Genomic DNA, 22760 nt, shown 5'->3' with positions numbered 1-22760 from the left:
TTGCGGCCACCATATGTTCTCCTACATGCTTGGAAGGGGAGGGAGAATTGTTATCAGTTGTCTGCAACCTCACCACTAGATGCCACTAAATCCTACACACTGGTCCTTTAATTGTCTGTCTTCCATTAGTGTCTTCTAATCTGAGTTAATTTGACAGGACACAAACATTTATTGATGAATTGATTAATTATTCAAAGTGACACTCATGCATAAAAACAGAAAAAAATCCAATAACAAGGAAAAACTCCTAAATATTTATCTTCTAGACAACTACTAGACTATTATTAAGTGAGTTGAACTGAAATTTCACATTTAACTGATGCAAAGTATCATCTCAATGAATTAAATTTCAAATTAAAACATTTTTTCAAAACAGGCCATATTGATTGTATTATTTTCAGCACAATTTCCTTTCAAATGAATTCTTTGCTTTATGTATTTTATTTATTGATAGCATTTTCATCTCGCTAGTCTCATCTTTTTACTTCCATATAACAGCCTGCCTGCTGTGAAAGTAATATCAATGGCTTTACCAACAGGGATACTATCTTTATCTCCTAATCTCACTGGCCTTTGAGCTCTGCCTACGTTTGGTCCCAGTGTGAGTCCAGGCCAGCTGGTTTGGGCGGATCCTGAACAGATTGGGGACCAGTAGGCCAAGGGTAGAGGGCCCATAGTCAGGTAAGATACCCAGGAGGAGGTCCTCTCTCTTGGGTTGGAGGGGAGCCCAGAGAAGGCTTGAATGGAAGAGGGCTGGGTCTTAAAATAGTGCAAACATGTTTGGATTATGGATGGATGCCACGCTTATCCAACCTGAGTGTGGTAGTGGGGAGTTAGATAACTCTTAATGGTTATTATTTGTTGATATGGTGTGGGTCTTTTTATAATAGTTACTCTTGACTCTTTTGCTTTTGGATATACCATGACCTGAATGACTGAGAATCTTTATAGACAGATTTATAATAGTGAGGCCTCCAGAGCCTGAAGCTTAGGGGTAGCATTGCTCAGTGTCTTCAGTTCATTATTGGTTATATTTAACCTGTGTCTTTTTGTTTGTTTTTCTTTCCATCCTATTTTCCCCAGAAAATATACAGACTTTGGTGATTGCCTGAGTTTTCATCAGGCACCCCCAGCAGGTCAAATTGACTACTTATCCTGTGAAATATCGCTACCTAAACAAGATGTATGGATTTTGGTACAGACATTTATGTTCTCCACAGGATGAAATGTAATCACCTTGGTGATTTATTGCACCACCACCAAGTCCAATACTTGACCAAATACATGCAAACTAATGACATTCCAATCAACCTCAGCTGTACTTTGAATTGTATACTGTATAAGTGCTAATTCGCAAATGTTAGCATGCTAACACAGCGAACTAAGACGATCAACATTGTGAATCTTATCTACTAATCATCAGAATGTTAGTATTTTCATTGTGAGCATGTAAGCATGCTGATCCTAGCATTTAACTCAAAGTGCCTAAGCACAGCCTCATAGTGCCGCTAGCATGGTTGTAGGCTCTATATATAATCACAACTGTCCCACCTTTGCTGCCACTCTCTACAATGTCATTAAATCAGCAGTACATAATAAATGCTTAATGGCAGAAGAATACATCACCCAAACACTCACTGCCTGTAGGCTTGAATGATGGCTCCTCTGTCTGTCTGTATCATCAGTATGTTCCACACACTCATATTTTTTTTTGCAAAAAAATGACCAAATACACAGCTGTGATTTGTCACTAGTTATGCTTTTTTTTTTTGCCAATTAAGGCTTTTTTTTGGGGGGGGGGGGGGGTGCTTGGAACAGACTGAGCATTGAGATAGACAGCAAAGAAATGGATGATGCTGCAAGAGCAAGTTTTTTGAACGTTTGGGTATTTCTTTTGCTGTGAAACTGGGTTGCCATTGGAATCCATTATAATTGTGAATACAAGCTAACTACAGCTGCCGTCCTTCTCTACAAACTTAACTTAACTACAGTAACTAATTGTTTTCAGTTATAGTGAGATTATGGTAAGGTTTTCATTATTCCTTTAAAGATCATGTCTGAACCTTGCTACAATTCACTCACTAGCCTGGTCTTTGTTTATACATGTTGCTTGAGAAGAGCAGCAGCGCCACTGTGTCACATGCTTGCATGATGGCTGTAGTGCAGTCACAGGAGACACAGGACAACACAGATGCTATAACTGATGTGCTTTAATGTTCAAGTGAGTTTGAATGCTGCAATTTATAACCATTGCACAACACTACAGCCTCAGACTTAAAAGGAGCCTCGAGGGCCTATGACTGGTGCCAAGACATTCTTCCATTACACTTTGGTCTCACCAAAGTGTGACTAGGAAGCAAAAAAGCAGATGGTAACAAACACACAGAAGCAGAAGGGCTCACTGTACATCAGCTACAACAGGAATGAGGTGAGTGTGAGAGGGAGAAAGAAAGGGGGTCTTAGGTGAGGGTTCTCACATTGTTGGAGCGCAGGGAGACCCGGCCTCCACAGCGAGCGCAGAATTTGGTCTGGCAGTAGGAGCAAAGGTGGCCGCAGCCGTCGGCAAACTTGGTCTTGCGGCAGATACCGCAGGTGGGTGCGTCATCCTTCTGCTGGGTCTGCTGACGCCGCGTCTCCGCTCCAATGCGACGCACCTCCTGTTTGTAGCTCTCAAACTGCTGGTGCAGTGTTCTGAGAGGAGAGGAGCAGAGAAGAGAGGAGAGGGACGTTGAAGATTGTCCATTAGTGGTATATCACATATTCAGAAACTTGTACTATGATAAACTTTAGGGAGATCATCCTCTCTAAATATCCGTACATTCATAAAACAAAAACAGAAAAGGACATGGAGGAATTTCTGAATAACTGAATAATTTTTACAATACAGGGACAGAAAGAGATGTAATGCATGCACATGTTTGAGAACAACATTTCAGTTTCAGCAAAAAAACTGGCAATTAGAGCATCACTTGAAAGGTGCCTTTCAAAAAATCATACACGCAATTAAATGAAACTTCAGCACAGTTTCGCTCTCTGTGGCTCACAGCCTTTCCCCTCTCGGCTTCCTGATGCCTATGATGGAAATAACCCGAGCGTGAATTGCAAATCAGGCCATGTGAAAACACCCACAATGTTGTCTCAACAGAACTGTCAAAGGAATACTGCATTAGCATACCATGGCTCTCATATAGGAGACCCAGACAGGCACTTTAATTACCTTGCTGAGTGAGAGCGATAGAGAGAAGATGGCTTCATTCACAGCTTTGCACCCAATTTGCCTATTTGTGGAAGAAGACAAACTCTAGCTAAGACTCTGGCAGCACATTGACTTTACAGTCATGTCTGGGAGTTATTTGTCAAGCAGTGAAATTCATCTACACAATACAGTCTACTGGCATTCACATATTTGAACATTTGCTGGGGTAAAAATGATAAATTTATACCGTTAACCTTAAAAGCACACCTGAGTAAGTGGCTGGCCTATTGGTTAGCAGGACACTGAAAACCTCCTGCTCACTAATTTATGGTTTGGAGTGACAAAATCACTTACATTCCTATAATGTAAGAGTAAACAGAGCCATTGATTATTTTTTAAATTAATCGTTAAGTCGATAAAATATCAGAAATATCAGAAAATACTGACAAAAGACTGAGGTAATGTTCAAATTAGTTGGTTTGTCTGACCATCACCTGGGTCTATTGAAAGCAGACATATCCTCCTGTCTATAGAGCTCAGCTGCAGGGTAGGAAACAGGTAGAAAACATAACAACTGATCTGTTGTCAGCAGCTTTTCGTGGTAGGAATAATCAAAGAGATAACAGTCCTCCACCATGACCCAAAGTCCAGGAGCGATGCTGCGTCTTTACAGGATAACTTCTGAATTGAAAAAAAGGTTTGTCTTTGCCAATCTTTACCAAAAAAACAAGATGTCCAAGCAAAACATTTTATAACTCCCAGCAAAAAATCTTTCATAAGATGCTGAATGCATGTAGACACCCTCCAAGTCCAGGAAATGAGTTGACAGTAGAAAATCAACTGTACATCCCTCTTCACAAGAGCCTCTCTCGCTGTCTGTGGTGTTAGAGCAGAGACAGCAGACTGCCACCATACAGAGATGGAACAGGGAGCTGACTGGCGGTCTGGGACACATCTTGGCCAATCAGCTGACAGGGAATGATTGGAACAGGGACAGCGTCTCTATGACGTGGAATGTTGAATGAAATGTGGGGGGAAAAAAGTGGCATATGAGTAAGCATGGGGACTATTTTCTGAAAAAATACACATTGACATCAAGGTTACAGAATGAAACATCCTCGGTAATGTGCAGCCTAAGCCTATTAGCCTTAGGCTAATATTTTGCATATTATCAAGTCTTACATGCCTTTTTCTCAAATATTTGGTATGTTATGTTTAAGTTCAGTGCCTGAAGGGGACAACTACCCGTAATAACCATGGAGCTCAACATCAAAGCATTTGTGCCATTTATAATGCAGATCCAGGGCACTCAAATAAGTTAACATAATGAAGATCATCACTGTACCATGAGAGCATCGTTTTGTACCATCACACCCATTCTGATCTCTTTGTCACCAGTTTTGGCTTGACTGAGAGGGGTTTTGAACAGATATAATAGATAATGTGATGAAGCTTCCAGCAGAATCCTGTAGCTAGTCCTTCAGACAAACACGGATAAAGATTTCAAGTAAAAGTGTCCATACATGAAAATATACTCACAAGATTTTTGAATTTGAATTTACACATGCATGTTTTCACCCAAAAAGGTTTCGAGTGGGCTTAGATTTAGCCATAAATAATAACAAATGAACATTGGAGTTGACACAAACCATAACTAAACTGATCCATACATAACTCAAATGTAAAAACAACATGACACCACCACAGCAGCAACGTCATAAATGTGACCTCTGACCCCGAGAAGCTATCTATCCTGCCAATGGGAATCTAGGGGCTGAGCCAAGCCCAGGCACCATGGGAACAGCTGTCAGAAACAGAGGGTGCACAGCCGGTTGTCATGGTAACGTTGTGGCGTCAAGTGCTGGATGTCAGTGGGTGTGAGTGCACCAGCTGTTCCTGTTCTGAGAGCCATAGTTTCATCGTGGTCTTTTCAACTGCTTCCACACATTCAGCAGACATGCGCTGTTGCAACTCTTTAAATATAAAAATAAATCTGTGTTCACAGCCTAAATCATAAAAGGAGCTCTGCAGCAGTGAAGAGAGTCTCATCCTCTTTGACTGAAAAGCTCTAGATTTAGCCAGAAGAAATTCTAACATCAGATAGGGACATTTCTCCATCCACAGGAAATGATGAATCAAAACACTCAAATGTCCTCTAAACTTCAGCAAGTCAGTAGCATTCAGTGAAAGCTGGACTCAACAATGATAAATCTTTTATCTTGTATTCTCGTATACTTACATCATTTCTGTGAAGCTGCATTGACCAAGTGGGGGAGGCACAACAAGCTACAAATACAATATTGACATATTATCATCTTAACATGTGCCCTAACATGTTTACAAATGTCTATTTGGAGTTTTGTTTCACACCATCTGGAGAATGTAATGTCAATATTTACTCTCTTTTTAGCTCTCTTTATTTACTGAGAAAATTTTCTGGCTCCTTAGCTGTAAAATCTCTGTGCACTATGTTCACCAGCTAGCTGCTAATTTTGTCTATATCTGCTGTTTGGTGCTGGGCAGGTAGCATACAGAGCTTTTTCACTGAAAACAGCTGCCTGCTGCTGCTGGAAACAAGGTTGATAAGAGCAGTGAGAGTAAACCAAAACAGTAATGTTGTGAGCCATATTAAGCTGGAAAGTGAGCTGAAAAGCATTAAAATGCTCCATAGAGCTGAGGGGGGACAATTCTGTTATGGTTCTGTTTGCAGTCTGACTCTGTGTCCCAAGCTGCCATTCTCCACAGGTTCTCCAGAGGCCTTCAGACTTCTCTCCATTTTTGTTTGGTCTTGACTGAGTGGGAGAAAGCAGTTTTGAGTTGTATCTTTTAAGACTTCTGGCAGGATATCATTTAAGTTGCCTTTATTAGTTAAACTGTATCCATTGTGTTTCTGGGTTTTTGGTTCTGTTTGCCCTGTGTTTTTCCTCCTGTGTTCATGTACCCCTCCTCAGCCTGCTTTTCCTTTCACATCTGCCCTGCATTCATTCTTGTCGGCCCTGCCCTGCTCCCTGTGTGTTCCCCAGCCAATCAGCTCCCAGCCGGCCCTTGTGTCTTACCACCTGTTCCTTGTTGTCTCATTGGATCAGTTTGTATTTAAGTTCTGGTTTTCAGTACAGTTTTGTTGGATCCTTTGATGAGTTTGCTTTGTTTGTTCTGCTCTGCTTTGTTCTGTATTTAGTTCAGTTTATTTTGCTCTGCCTCTACCCGAGCTCGAATAAAGAAGTTATTCTTCAGCGTTGCTCAGCCTGCAGTCTCCTGCATTTGGGCCCACCTGCTTCACTCCACGTAACAAAATCTCTGTTGATAACTCACTACAAGCAACACCTTGCACATGGCACATAATCATTTGACCTATAAGTGATAAAACAGTATTGATTAATGCAGCTTTAAATCATAATGATTTAATTTGTATCTGTATTTCTTATTCAGATCCAGACAAAATCTGGAGTTTCGCAGTGCATCATCACCAATATCGGTGGCACAGAATGTGTGATGGTAACATGATCTCACAAACACTGCAAAGAGAAAGTGGCTGACTAACACACAATGAATGTTAGATCCATTAATACATTCAGTATTCAATGACAGTGGAACATGTGCAATCACTCTGTCATACAACCATACGCACACAGACACTATCCAAACTTTACATTCACAACCTTTTTATAGACAATGTGACAGTCCAGTTATATTCATCTTAACCTTGACTCAGCTGGAGATACATGAATGATCCCAACCATATGGAGGAAAAGGTAATCACTCTGTGAAGACACAGGGAAAGATGTCCTCTCAGGTAAGGACATGCTCTCTGTGTTCACTCTACTGTGTGTTCATCGATTACATGCCTGAGCCTGCTGCCTCCCTGGGGGTCAGCCACCATGCCTGGGATCACAGGTGGTGAAAGTGCACTAAAATATTTTACTTGAGCAGACTGTCTCTTTCTTCAGTCAATTTCACTCAGAAACAAACTGAGAATATTTGCCTTGCAAGAGAGTTTTGTAGTGAAACTCACAGCACTACTAAGAAAAGGATCATGGTCATGTTGTGTGTTTCTGTGTACAAACTATAGATGACATCCTCAACATACCAGGTCTCGGTGGTGAACTATAACAGTACTACCTCTAGTTAACATACATATCATACACATGCAGAGGTTAGCATGAAGGGTGGGGCAAGTTACTTGGAAAATGCAATGACGTATACTCCTTTATGTACATTTTCATGGTATATTTTGAAATCTCAAAGCAGAATAACTACAGGTGTAACTAATTACTGTAATTAAGGCTGCTTTCCATTTCACTAACTGAGACCATGCCAAGAATGTTAGATTTCAATAGTTTAATTGAGATAATGAAAGAGAGCTGATATGTTGATGGATGGGTTAGAGAACCTGATGAAGGGATTAGGGATGGAGGGATGAAGTTATGTTGGGAGGAAAGGGGTGAGGTGTGAGTGTTGAGGAACGTAGAATGGAGGGTTGAGGGTTGACGATGGATGTATGGTAATGTTGTATGGTAATGTATGTTGCGAGAGCAGGCAACGTGGTTGTCTCAGAAAGGGTCGAGTGCAAGGACTTGGTGGAAACTATGGGACAACCATGTACAAGAAAATGGATGGTCTGGCAGTCTAGATCCCTCATACCCAGGGATGGGGGTCAAGCTAATAGCAATTAGCGCTTTGGGATGTAGTGGTGTCATGACCCATGCTTGGTGGGGTTGTGAGGGCCACTGCGCCCAACATGGGCACCACCGCAGGAGGGACACTGTACATGAGTATCGACAGGCATGATGCAATTAGTGATGGTGGAATCGAAGCTGACTGAAGTGCTGAATTGATGATGAATGATTGTATTGAAGATGATTCGTTGTGTTGAAGATTTTGATATAGTCGGTTGACGGCAATGAAAAAACGAGGGCACACCCTCCATGATGCCTTGAGATTCAGATAAAGGTTGAATGGATGAAAGGAAATGGATGGAGTTGAGTGAGCCATATCAGCTGTGGCTAGAAGAGGCGAAGAACGAAGGGATGCCGTTTCATGGATAATGTGGGAGGATGAAGGCCGAGGTGATATAGGAGGAAAGGATTGAAGGTCTGGAGGGAGGCATCGGGGCACTGTTCACATAGAGCAGGTCTAGACCATTCTCTTTAATTTACGGACACCCAACATTCCCCTGTGAGCAAGCACTTGCAACAGTGGTGAGGAAAAACTCCCCTTTAACGGGAAGAAACCTCAAGCAGAACCTCTTTCTAGGCTCTAGGTGGGCGGCCATCTGCTTTGACCGGTTGGGTTAGAAAATAAAGGGGGGGGTGAAGGAGGAAGTGAGGGTCGAGGGATGAAGGGATGAAGGGGGTGAGGGTCGAGGGATGAAGGGATGAAGGGGGTGAGGGTCGAGGGATGAAGGGGGTGAGTGTCGAGGGATGGGGGATGAAGGGGGTGAGGGTCGAGGGATGAGGGATGAAGGGGGTAAGGTCGGAGGGATGAAGGGATGAAGGGAATACTTACCATACTCTTTGGGTTGAGAGGGAAAGGGGGGTGAGGGATGAGGAATGGAGGGGTGAGGGTCGAGGGATGAAGGGATGAGAGATGAAGGGGGTGGGGGGCATTACTATTGTTTCACTGGAGCGAGATGTCCATCTTTCTGAGAGCACTCTGTAGGTGAGTGAGTGTCCAGTTGAAGATGTTAATCGAAGGAAAACGAGCCGCGTCGGAATCGTGTGTATAGATCCCAGCTGATCAGTAGTGTGGCGTCTGAGGGAGTAGCTTTCCTTCGAGGAGCAGCGATGTGAACGGCCTCGGCGTGGATGTGGTGGTGAAGGAAGTATCTCGTTGGTACTGCTGGATCGAGTCATGGACAGTATTGCTGGGGTACGTGGTTCACGGAGCACGGGCGGAAGGTAAGCATAAATAAGCGCATAAATAAGCACATACATACACTAATTACCCAACAGTTGCAGTAACTGATTGAATTTTTTGTTCATTATTTTCTAGTATTCGGATTTTCTGTATTTAGAATGTTTAGAAGCAAAGCAAAAAAGACACAGTAGTTTAAAGCTGCACTAATGAATCATTTTGAATTTTAAAAGGGATAGCTTGACGAACCAACACAGAATTATTTCCTAACTGCAGCTCCACTCCCTTACCCTTAATTTCCCAGCAAAAGACAGACAGGCAAAGTTAGTTATTAGCTGGTCAACATAGTGGAGTATTTAGCAGCTAAAGAGCCAGATATTTTTCTCTGGGTTGATGGAGACCAAAACAGAGCTAAAAGGAGAGTGAATATTGGACTTCATAGCGTGGCAAAAACACAACTCAAAATCAATGTGTTGCTCCATGTCTGCTGGATGTATAGACAACTGTTTGCTAACACATTCGCCATAACAAATTTATAAGGTGATAATATGATACATTGTGGTTTAACATGCAGCTAGTTTGCACTAACATTCAACAGCTAAACTACCTAGATGTGCCAGTGTCTATATAGACTGCTAAGAAGACACAACAAAAAATAAGACAGGTTTGGAGTTACCAGAAGGTGTATCTTTTGGCAGAGGTTAGCTACATCATGTAGCGCTACACATTAACACATCCTGACGCAGTGTTTTCACTGAACGCACAGAACAAGATACCCACCCTCCAGCTCCTGGCAAGACAGTAAAGAAACCCACCTAAAATGAATTATTGTACTGAGCATTAAAGTGTTATACTGTAATGTAATCTGTAAACTACTACTTCTACTGAAAAAGGTAGCCTAAATACTCCACAACAACATGTTACTATCAAACACTGTTAGCATGTGGCAGACAGTAACTTGGGGGTCCAAGTGGTGTGAACCAGCTGAACTGTGGCTGTCTCCTCTCTCTAGGTCAGTACCATGGGCCAGCAGGGACAGCCAGAGAGCCAGATGTGGGTTAGCCCTGCTTTGGCCTTGTCAAAACAAGTGTGCAAATGAACACACATGCCAACAACCACATACACATACACACAGACAAATATAAACAATGACACAGACAGAAAACCCATATACACATGTATGGGTTTGCCTTCGCCTAGGGCCTCACATATTCAGCTCAGCATGTCCATGGACTCCTTCCACCCCTCCTCTTTCTCCCTTTCCTTCTCTTGTTCTCTCCATCTCTCCCCCCTCTGTCTCCTCTCTCTTCACCACTCGTTGGTGTGGAGTTGTTAATTAGCATCACTATGAATACATTGCCCAAGGATGGGGAGGAGAGAGGGGAAAGCTGTGTGTGTGTGTGTGTGTGTGTGTGTGTGCGCGTGTGCGCACGCGTGTGTGTGTGTGTGTGCGTGTGTGCGTGGGTAGGGCAGAACTATTTTTGTCTCATCAGCTGATTCCTGGTGACGCCTTGCAGAAGACTTTCTCAGTTAGAGGAGACACAAGAAGTTAGAAAAGAAGCAGTCTTCATCAGGTAGTACTGATGGACCATTCGCTAAGCCTTGCCCCCCTAGGTGACTGTTTCTATGTCTGTCAAGCTGTGGTAAATTTTACCACTGAAAATTTGTTTTTCAAACAATAGATCTTCAGTTTCACACAGAAGTAAACAAAACCTGGCTTCACATCTCTAGCCAACGACCATGGATTTTGTCAGCCGAAATGACAATTTTCGCTAACAGATATTATCAGCTATAGTAAATTAACACTAAAATCCAACTGTGGATTGGTTAAAAATGTTGTCTCAAACTAACTTTGAATGGTTCTATCTGATTTGTTTTAAAACAAGAACCCAGTAAAAGGGTCTGCACATGATAGCTACATACATAATATAATGCTTAAAGACTGAAGCTAAAGCTACATGTCCCAGGCAAAAAGTCAGCACCCTCTCCAGCTGATGATTCGTGTGGAAAATAAAGGAGCAATATTGTTTGTTAGTACAGTATTATGAGAAAGCAATTAATGTTTGCTAACCAATGACTTTGAACAATGTAACGCAGGTTTGTCTGGAGTGTAAACTATTATTACTCTCATATATACTATTATAAACTCTCATATAGCCCACTAGCATCTTGGCTTTCACAGGGTGAATGTTCTAGTCCTTAAAGGGGACATATTATGCACATTTCCAGGTCTATATTTTTAATCTGGGGCTCTACTGGACTATCTTTGCATGATTTACAGTTCAAAAAATGTATTTATCTCATACTGACTCTTTATGTAGCCACTTGGTTCAGCCTCTGTCTGAAATTGACTGTTTTAGCTCCTGTCCCTTTTAAGGGCCCCCCTCCCAAGGAGCCCACTCTGTTCTGATTGGCCAGCTCTCAGAAGCTGTGTCAGAACTGGCTTGCGGACGCTCAGGAGGTTACATCAACAAACCATGCAACAAACTATAGTAGTAGGATTTCACTTCTTTTTCTTGTTCTCTCGAAACATCAGCTACTTTAATACATCCATACATGTTTGAGCCGAATCTGAAATCTGAAACCTGATCTGAAATATGAGAGTAGGCAACACAAACAACACATGGAAAAACCTTAGCAACAACCTAAGCGACCCAGGCTACGGAATGGATAGTCATTTATGGGCATGCACAATAGAAAAAAACAGTACATACGATATGAATTATTCACAGCAGGTTGATGCCCTGGCTTTTGACTTGCAGGGAAGATTTCTACATACATTAACCTCAAGTTTTGGAACTTTGACCTTGTTCAATATGTACATCTGACATAATAACAGTATATAAATAACAGAAAACCAGAAAAAGGAAATCCCTTTTAAAAGATACTTTTCTAAGGAAACCAGTGACCCCAAAAATGTAATGAAATGTAATAAATTTTAGCTGATGACATTCCCCTTGTCTTTGGGTTCCTAAGGTAGGTAGCCAGTTAGCCAGGCGTGCTAACAACTGCAGCTTACATTTTAGCAATTAAACACATTGTTTAATCCAATACTTAATATTTTCCTCTTGTGTTTTTGGAAAGGCTAAAAAAATACACCACCTTCCAAACTGAGATACCAAGTCTCACTCTCATTAGAGCCCCATACCCAGTGTTTCAGCATGTGGTGCCTAGATGCGGTTTCTACACTATGGTTGGACAATTGCTGTTCAAGGGCAGGGTTTAGTCAATTGACACGAATGGTTGCAACAACACAAACTAGCATTTTTCAGGGGCACAGAGCTTTTAGTTGAAAGAACAAAAGAAGCATACTGGATCAAAGGTCCCAGCACACCATGATGGCAGAATTGAGGGTGTTGAAGGAAAAAGGTCTCTGCTTCTGATGGAGGCAGAGAGACCAAGAAGATGACAGACATGTTGACACACACTGTTAGGAAGCAAGGAAAGGAGGAGTCATGGGTGGAGGCAGAGTGATCAAAAGAGGTAAGTGAAAGGGAGCAGACAAAGACAGGGAGAGGATGGTGGGGTAAAAAAAGTAACAGGAAGACAGGAAGAACGGGTGAAGGGTGTGTGTACACAATCCCAAAAATCTTCCCATTTCAGAAAAAGATGGATAGACAAATGGCTCTACAGGGAGGAGGTGGAGGAGGAGGAGGAGGAGGAGGAGGAGGAGGAGGAGGTAGAGAACAAGTGAAAAAGCAAAGGATGAACAAAGAGAGCCAAGACGGAAACATGCGTGGGCCAGAGACCAGTGGAGGAGAGAAGCCGATGCATCCGGAGCCTCTATAAATACCACTTGAGAAGTGGAGTGGATGATGGAAAAAAGATGGAGACAGGATGATGGAAAGAGGAAGGGGTTTCAAAAAGCACGAACATTAGTAATCTATTAGAAGTGAATGATTTCAGGACAGTCATGCGTCAACAAGAAATCCTAAAATATCTTCACATTCGTGCTGGTGTCAGTGTGTGGTGTGTGAAAATGATGAAAAGAAAGAAGCACAGGAAGGAAAGGGGAGAGCAACAGATGGGCGATTAACCAAATGCAAACATCTTTGTGTTTTTGTTTGCCTGCCATGATGTTAGCCATGACGACTCTCACATATCTGGCTCTCACCTCTGTCAAAAGGCTATAAAATGTTAACGTCATAATGCTTGCAGAAATAAAGCACCCAGATGTCCAGTGTGTATCTATAGTGCAGCAATTTTTCAAACAATCTGGTCAATCCTCCCTGGCTTGATGGGGTTTGATTCCCAGCTGTCATACTTTCCAGGATCCAATGCTAGAGCCACATCTACACCAACTGATATAGTCACATAAACCTGCTGGTTTAGTGCTTGTGGCTGTAGGGGAGCAATGTTTGAGAAATAAAATCTTAACTGCTGTGTTCTCTTTCCTCTGCACATTTTCAAGAAGAATCAGTTTGAAGCTACTTCATTAAGTTTTGGGAGAAAACAACCAACCAAAACCATTTCCCAAACCAATCAGTATTCATTAGCACTGAACATATGGAGTGCCACCATATGGAGGATTTAAAATGCCTAAATAAAAACCAAGAAATAAAGTGAAATACACATTGTAATATGTATGTCCTTTTTATGTATGAAATGAAAAACATGTTAAAATTTATTTCTCTTTTTAATAACTGAATGAATTGTTTTTTTTATTGTGACATACATTGTCCATGCCACATTAAAATTAAATCAATACACAAGTGAAGAGGTGTATTGCATTTCAGTGTTGTCCAGCAGAGGGCAGTAAAGAGCTGCCAATATCAAAAAGCACTGTCATTAGTATTCATGAGGAGGAGAAAAGGAGCTTTTTCTTTTTAGAGATCGGGACATACTGTCTGTGCTAAAATGAAAAACAGTCAAATGTCCATTCACAGTTTAGGGGAGAAACTATGTGTGGGGCTTATCATCACTGACAGCTGATGGCAGGAGGGAAACTACTATTAACTGTACATTTAGTTACACTTGTGATTTGTTGTCATCAGTTTTAAGAAATGGATTGTGCTTCAGGAAAATGTAAAGACAGAGGGATCTCCTTGACATAATTTTCAGTAAGTGTTGACAGCTAATTAGTGTTAGTTAGCTAATGTTAGCTTACAGTAAACAATAGAGGAGGAATAGCTAATGCTAATAGATGTCTGCAAGGTAGCTAGGTGGAATGTCCTGAAGGCCTGAATGTTAGACAACAGGTTGGACACATTTTGCATTGCTTAATGTTACTACTACTGAAGAGAGCAGAAAGTCTAGAGGGCAAAACTTTTGCCAGTTAAATACTAAACTTACAGATACAAAAGCTAGCTATCCTGGCGACTGTAAAAGAGCAAGCAGGTCAGCCAGTGTTCCACTTTTTACACTTGGTGCAGCAATTGCTACCACAGTTGGGGGGTCAGGTGGTCATAGAATTCTGCTTAACTGACCTTTCAACTCAAAGTACATGCATACAAGCTAGTTTTGAACAGCAAAATGTTTTTTGTTCACATTATGTGTATTGTTGGAAAGAAAAAAAAACACTTGTATTAACAACAACAAAAATCTATGTGATTATGTGTACTGTACAAAACAAATGATTTGATTTGGAGTTCCTCTTGATTGATCACTCTCTTGATACATGTCATGGTTAACACTATTATTAGGCTAACTACAGCCTGGAATGCCATTACTGTTTTGGACCCCTATTTTCTCAGCATTTCCCTTAAATTTTCTATCAAATATCCTTTTTAAAAGTAGAATAAAAGTCTTAAAACTTTTTTCACTGTATAACAAAGTCACATCCATTGCGTGTTCTGTATCAGCTTGTGGTACTAGTCGTTAAAGCTACATCACACTTATACAGCATGAAATATTTATATCCACAATGGCATTTTTTTTTATAGCGGCATACATCAAAATGAAAAATCCTTGATGTCGTGATCATCACATTATACATTTTCATTCAATCGAGTACATCATATTTTATGTCTTTACAAGGAATGGAGTTTTGAATAGAATTTAAAATGAGTTTCAAAATTGGCTGCACAATATGCATGTGTAAGAAGGGGGTCACTGAAGGGTCTGTGGGGTTGAAAATGTTAACACATACCTGTTACAAATGTTATACAAACAGACTTTTGATTTTGGCTTGTTCAATAACAGTTAGTAGTTTCAGTGATGTTTCTAGTACACACTGCCACTGTTACTGCACCATCACTACTTAGCTACATAGCTTTAGCCTCTCTTAAGCCTATAGCATCAGTCTACAGCTGTCCCTCCCATAGCCAGTGCTTAGATGTTGATAACTCTTTTTATTGATGCTGTGAGTGTTTTACCCGTATTTATGGAGCAGAGTGCTTTTTTGGCATGGGTTCCTCTTTTCTCCGTGTGTGTGTGTGTGTGTGTGTGTCCTCTTGCATTTATCGCTGACTCTCTCTCTCCTCCTCATGCATTTTTTCTTTCTTTTCCATTCATATCACACTAACCCTTTCTCCATTTCCTTTATTTCTCTCCCCTCTCATACCTCACTTTCTCATCTCATCTTCAACATATCAGATCCCATTCTGTCAAAGCCTAGTAATTGATAAAATATGAATAGAAAATATATCATTGTATTGCGTATGTACAATTCACCCTGCATTCTGCAGCCCTCTTTTTCTTTCTCTCTCAGATACTGATACACACACACACACACACACACACACACACAAATCACATGTAGCACTGTAGCACACAAAGCCTCTGACCTCACACAGCCTGCTGGGTGACGTATAAGCCATGACTCTAGTTGGTGGAGTAGTTGTGGAGTAATTATGGACAACCACTAATCCCCTCACTCTATCCCAGCAGCCTCAGCTAGCAGTCCGCTCTGTCGTTGCCCCCCTTCTTCTTCATCTTCTTCTCTTTCTCCTGTTCTACACTTCATATTACATGACCCTCACAAATTAACTACAAATTAAGTGAATTGGTGTGGTGTAATGTTATGATACAGTTTTTTGCGCATGATATAATTGCCAGCAACATGGTTCATATATGTCCAAAATGTTGTTCTTGTGCAGTATGTGTAACCTGATGCACCAGATGGTTTGTTACACAGAACCATCTGAGAAGTCGTCCTTGGAAACTGTTTGGAAAAGGACAGGCACTTTCAAAAAATACTTGACAGGTGATTGGATGAAACATCTGTCCATCACCGTCTATCACTGTCTTACTTTGCGAGGCAGCTGGATTCGGAAGATCGCAAGATCACAAGATCATGTGAGAATCCTCATAGGATGCTGATTGGTCCAAACTACTGATGATTTGTACACAAGCGCATAACTTGAAACTTGACAAGATGGATTCTTGCATGATCTTGTGATGTCATTGTCTTGCAAATCTAGCTCCCTCACAAGGTAACAGTATGTGCAGAATTCATGTTAAGCCACCCCAGCCTTCAGCATGACAAGAGAACGCCTACAATAACTGCAGTTTATAATTGTTGTGCACACATACATACATACAATATTCTTTGGCCATTTGTATCTAAATTGGCTGAAGGGTCAAAAAATGTATCATTTTTAAGAGCAAAGACCAGAGTAAGCCATATCAACCATAACTGAGACACCATACTACACTATGATGCTTCTTCATAATGTAAAACATTTCCAAAGAGCTTAACATGGTAGAGAAAAACAGCATTGTACTGGGGTATTATTGTGAAAATGTAATATTGTCTATAGATCTTAACACCTTAAATGTGACAAATCTCTCATCATCATCATCTTTGTACAGTAATGTGTTTTGAATTACATCACAGGATAGGAGAAGTACACAGTACAGATGGCTGTTGTGGTATAGTCATGTGTATAGCAATATGTTCAGTTAGATCAGTGGTTGTCAAACTGACATACTCAAAAGACACATAGAGAGAACTTACACATCAATGATACCATTAACCCACTCAAAAATGTTCAGAGAAAACTCTTTGAATTCCATGAACAGGAAACTCACTCTGTCAAAGCTGTATAAAAGTGACACATGATAAAATGTGATTATTTTTGAAAAAGTTCTACATTTTTCATTTGCACAACACAAATACTGAAAGATATAAAACTGAAATGAAACTTGTAATTCATATTCTTGATAATGTTACTTCAATAAAATTACGTTCAATCTAAAGGTATCCTGTGGACTATTTGACCACTAGTAGCAATATGGAGCAATGTTTTCACAAGTGAGTCCCTTTTTTGGTTGTATTATGCACATGAAGATGCACATGTACACAAGTGCCTCTTGCTACTGACTTCCACAGGATTAATGATGGATAAACCTTAAATCAGTTAACAATGGAAAACCATGATTTTTTTTAAGGGGGTTAAGGGGGAGATAACAGAAAAACTTTAAGAACTCCTGAGTTACATGGATATACTGAGGCTGTTTTTACAATATCTCACAATAAGTAGTGAATAGTGAAGAATACACATACAGTACATCAATATATGGTATGTTTGTAAGGTGGTGCTCAGTTAGATGCTCTGATTTAAGAAACTAAAAACACGGTGGAGGCGACAAACACCACTCCATTTCACATAAGAACAGAAGAGGAAATATCATCTTTGGATGTATTTTTTAAATCAAAACAACTAGCTAGCTGTCAACTGCTAACTGCTACCTGCCCATGTTACCAACATTCCAAAGGAGAAACTAGACTGAGGAAGCTAGCAGAAGAGTTATTTGTGAAGACAAGAAGAGAAATTAAGGGGTCCTTGTTGGTGGTATTCTCCTGTCTCTCTCCATGAACTGGTGTGATGGCAGTACGACTGACGTTTGTGGTGGCCTCTTCTAGTCCTAGACTATGCAGTGTCTTTGTCCATGTCTATGTCTACATCTGTGTCATCTTGTGGAGAGCAAGGGAAATATGTCTATGATCGTCAAGTTCTTTTGGACATTCGCATAGCAAAGACTATTGCTACGAGAAATACTGGCTGGGAGCTAAATCAGCTGAGTGCGCTTGGTCTGCTACATCCAGTGGGCTCATAGGAGACCACAGCCTTGCCTGGAGCTGTGCTCGAGAGGAAAGATGAAAACGGTGCAGCAGGACGTGGAAGTGGAGCAAGCGGGGAGGAATGAAGCTAGGCTAACTGTTAACTCATACAAACCGGCAGTTCCAACAATCATGTTGCCTAATGTTCTCTGTACAGCAAAATGGATTATATAACTCCCCAATCACTGCTGGTCACTTGTTGACATGCAAGAGCTGTCTTCTACATCCAACTGAGACATGTACGTTTCTCTCTAAATGCACTTTTACGCACTGTGGTGCTAACTACTTCTTTTTTTGTTTTGGTTTGGTTTTTTTGTTTGTTTGGGGGGTTTTTTGTTTGTTTTTTCTCAGGATTTATATGTTTTTATCATTTTTTTAAAGGGAGTTTTTAGATTTACAGTATATCTTTATGCTTTCTGTTGTGGTTGCACTGCTGTAGGCTGGGAGGAACAGCATTTCGTTTTTTTGTGTATGCAAATACACAAGAAAATGACAATAAACTAATCTTGAATCTTATACTGTAATCCATTATTTTCAATATCAGGATCCTTTGGAGGATAATATCTTTCTTATATCGTAGCCACTCAACTTAAGACAAAGGAGGCCTGTTTAAATCATAAGCCGTTAGTCAAATGTTGATTGTACGCAGTTTAAACCACAGTCAGGATGACTAACGACTTAACTGGTAACATACAGATGGCTGATTCGGAGTCCCATATAATGATGTGTGTGGCCACTCATGATATAATCCCATAACTTCCTCTGACCACAAACACAGACAGACATGGGAGGAGAAAGAGAGAGATGTAGAGAGCCTGGTCAGCCCAAGCAGAATGCATTCTCATTAAACTTTAATGCTGGTGAGGTCTGGGAGCACTAAAGAGGCTACTCACCAAGGCTCACTCAGGTCTCTCTCTCTCTCTCTCTCTCTCAACACACTCACTCCATAGTCCCACCCATGCAGCCACAGACTATGAGCCACCATCTCTTCTCATCTTCTGTGAGAGTGAAAGGCCATTTCTGGTTCTCTCTCACATTCTGTCCTCTATGTCTGGTGCTGTAGCTAATGATTAACCACATCCCAAATCAGCACAGCTGTATCAACACACAAACGCACGGCTGTTTCCCAAATCACACAAGACAGTAAAAGACTTAAGATAGCTCAAAGGGTTAAGGACATGTTCACTTATACTCTTTTTAGAAAAAGGAGGGAAGCAATGGGTTAGGGTTAGGGTTTTAAAATGTGTAGGTATTACTGTATTTTGGAATTTTAAACATAAACTGCATGGCCAAAAGTATGTGGACACCAGAACAATGCAATCCATATGTGATTGTTGAATATATTAATATCTATTTATTTATCAGTGAAGTCAAGCACTGATGTCAGAATCCCTTTTTTTCTGCACCTTGCTTTGTGCACAAGAGTGTTGTCATATTAAAAGAAGAAAGGGCCTTTCCTAAAAAACTGATGCTACAAGGTTAGAGGTTACAAGGTTAAGTACACCAATGTCTGAAGTATTGTATCAATGTATGCTCTAGAATTGAGATTTCCCTTAAACGGGTTTAGTCTTGCTCTTCTATAAAATTGTGAGGATGTGTTAGAGACAGATTTAAAAAAGAATGGTCAAAAAAGAAGCAACGTAAAGCTTTTGTTTGGCCCTAGCATGGGTCATGGTAAATGGTAAATTTTTCTAGCTTTATGTCCTCAGTATTTAACACAGGATTTCTGATACATTTTTAGTGTCCAAGCCCAAGTCAAGATAAGATAATTATTTTCTCAGACTTTAAAAGTTGCTCCCTCCAGAGACACAGATGACAATATTCATATGTTTTCACAGACTGAGTAGTACTCTTCATGACAAGTATGACATTTATGTGTAAAATCGGACGAGTGCCCCTTTAATTAGAACTAAGTATATGGACTAAGTGTGTGAAAAGGTGTGTCCACATACTTTTGGGCTTATATTGGACACTGACTATGACGGCTCACTGTACTATGCAGTAAATTACCACATCACTGTATGTCTGTGGGGTTTTCAAAAAGGTTTGTTCAGAAATATGTATAAGTTAAATACTTTTATTTTGCCATGAATGCTACGATTTCTATGTATAGAGAAGCAAATGTAACTTTTTGAGACGTGGTGGAAATGACAGGTGACTCAAACTCACAAGCAAACAAGCCCCCCCTCCACACACACACACACACACACACTGGCTTCCATTCCTCCAGGTGTTGTGGACACACCCGACTGCCTTTGAGTTCTTTTAATTAAGAGCAAAGTGTGAAGATCCAATCCAGCACAATTTGAATACACACACACATATGGAGCACATGGATTCACACTCTCCAACTGCCTGGAAAAACAGTGAAGGCTGGCTGCAAAGCAACAGGACAAACCGCAAAGTAACAAAAGCATTCTGTCTTTGCAAGAACGTACTTTCCTTCAGCACAGTTTCATCCACAGGCTGAGAAAACACAACAACACCATCTGGGTCTGTGGTGCATTTAGGTGCTGCTTCTCATAAGCGCTGCACCACAAATGTTCGCAGACGGGCTGTATAGATGTTGTGTGTGTGTGACAAAGGGTAGGTGTGGATTCAGAGCGCATGTAAGCATATGTGCTTGTGGAAAAAAATATATGTGCATGTAAAAGTGCATGTGTTCCCGTTCATGTTCATATAAAGTAGGAATGAACACACATGCTCTCTCATGTATATGAAAATACATAATCAAATACATATACCTGCTCACACACAAACATGCATAAACACACACAAACACTGTGTAAACATTATAGACTGTAATTAGTGGAATTCAACAGTGGGCCAACAAGGGGAAAAAAAGATTCAGAACATCCACAGCAGCCAGTGAACTGAATATTTAAATATTTCAGGAACCGCTTCCAAGTGTGTGCTATTTTTAAGACCTGATCCATAATTCAACATTAGCATTTTTCTCCCAGAAACCTTGAAACTCTTAAGTCTGCTCGGGAAAATGTTTCTCTTTATCTCAGCTGAGAGATACAGATTTGAGTTTAGCAACAATCTTTTTTTTTCTACTCTTGAGACATAATTTGGTAACTTGACATCATGCTAGCTGCTGCTGTTTTCAACTAGCTGCAGTCATCTGGCAAACAAGCTGAAACCAAAATAGAGGCTGGTAAATGCAAGTGTACTTCTGGGAGACAGGAGCTTTAGTGAAGATTTCAAATGCATTGTGACTTTTAAGAGATCTCCTGTACTATTCTTATGATACTGTACAGTTTAGTTTTCAGTTTCGGTAGCACTGTGGCCCTACTCAGATTGAGAATACTGTGTCGATTTTTGGCTCACATGTCACGTACAGACTTTATTAAGCCTGCATTTATTTAATTAAATGTATATTTTTATGCGAGTATATTTCGAGATTAGCAACATCATCACTAACATTTATTTTATACTTTTTCCCTACATTTTCATGTATCAAAATCCCCTACTTTCTGTAAAACAGCATATTTCTACTTTTACTTGCAGTGTTATAACTATTCCAGCCAATAAACCTGTCAGTTCAGTTTCTAACAATCCCAATTCTAACTTCTTCCAGATATTTAATATAATCTCATTTGTCTGTTAATTTCATGAAAAAGTAAATTACAGCATGTGGTTTAGTTAGACTTCTCACCAATCTTTGGAGGGGTGGGTGTATATTTCTACTTTTTAAAAGAGCTGCTACGAGATCCTACAGACATCAGAACATGTTATTGACATGTAATCAGTTTATAAAGTTATGGTGAACGTGTTAGCAAACAGTTGCCTATTTACACATCCAGCAAACATGGAGCAACATTAGCATTCATTTGGAGTCATGTTTCTGACCAATAGTCCAATCCAATATTCACTCCTCTTTTAGCTCTGTTTTGCTCTCAAATGACTCCTGAGGGAAATATCTGGCTGTTAAGCTGCTAAATGCTCCACTGTGTTCACTAGCTAGTTGCTAAATTTGTCTGTCTGCTGTTTGGTGCTTGGAGGGTGGCATATAGTGGGTTTAACAGAGCTTTTCTGCTCAAAACAGCTTCGTATTGTGGCTACAAACCAGGCTGATGAAAGCAGTGAGAGTAAACCAAAAGAGTAAGGTTGTAGGCTATCAAACCAAAACAATTAGCTGAAACAGGCTAAAAGGCTCAGTAGAGCTAAGGGGAACTGCAGAGTTGAGAGATCATTCTCAGTGTCTTCACACAGTATAAGCAACACCTTTCAGAATACATACAATCATTTGATTCATTGTTGATATAAAGATTGATTAATGCAGCTTTAAGGAAGAATACTCAAATTCCACAGCCACCAAACTGTCTGTTTCAGTCCCACATTAGAACAGAAATCAAGCTATTTCCCCTAAAAATGAAAGCTTGTCCTTGACCTTGGTCACCCAACTACAAGTGACCTCTTGGTGGACAGTAGAAGCCATATCAGACAGTAGACAGGCAGGGGGGCTTCGCTGGCCTCTAGATGCACCCTGTAGCCTGCAGCCTTGGGGAGTCCTGGTAAAGAGAGATTAGCAGTGTGTGTATGTGTGTGTGTGTATGTGTTTGTTGGGGAGGAGCTAACAGAAGCCCTTGCCATTCTTTCTGTCCCCCCTTTTCTCTCTCTTTCGACCGCCCTAATCCTTAAAACCTCTAAATCCTCCCTTCTCTCCCTCCTTCTGTGCCCCAGGTCCTGATTTCTTCTTCT

The 22760-nt window shown here is 40.7% G+C and overlaps 1 protein-coding gene across 8 annotated transcripts in view; it reads right to left on the bottom strand.

Annotated features, from left to right (window-relative positions):
- The window catches only part of rims1b (regulating synaptic membrane exocytosis 1b), an 80071-nt gene that overhangs the window by 53364 nt on the left and 3947 nt on the right, over positions 1 to 22760 (bottom strand). For all 8 annotated transcript variants that reach the window (XM_044346540.1, XM_044346533.1, XM_044346536.1 and 5 more), the window contains exon 2: positions 2478 to 2691. In XM_044346540.1, the coding sequence (XP_044202475.1) occupies positions 2478 to 2691 (214 nt within the window). The remainder of the gene's footprint in view (positions 1 to 2477; positions 2692 to 22760) is intronic.

The sequence above is a fragment of the Thunnus albacares genome, chromosome 3, assembly GCF_914725855.1.
Source record: "Thunnus albacares chromosome 3, fThuAlb1.1, whole genome shotgun sequence".
Taxonomy (NCBI): domain Eukaryota; kingdom Metazoa; phylum Chordata; class Actinopteri; order Scombriformes; family Scombridae; genus Thunnus; species Thunnus albacares.
Note: the sequence above shows the minus strand (reverse complement) of the source record. Positions and strands in the feature narration are given on the sequence as shown.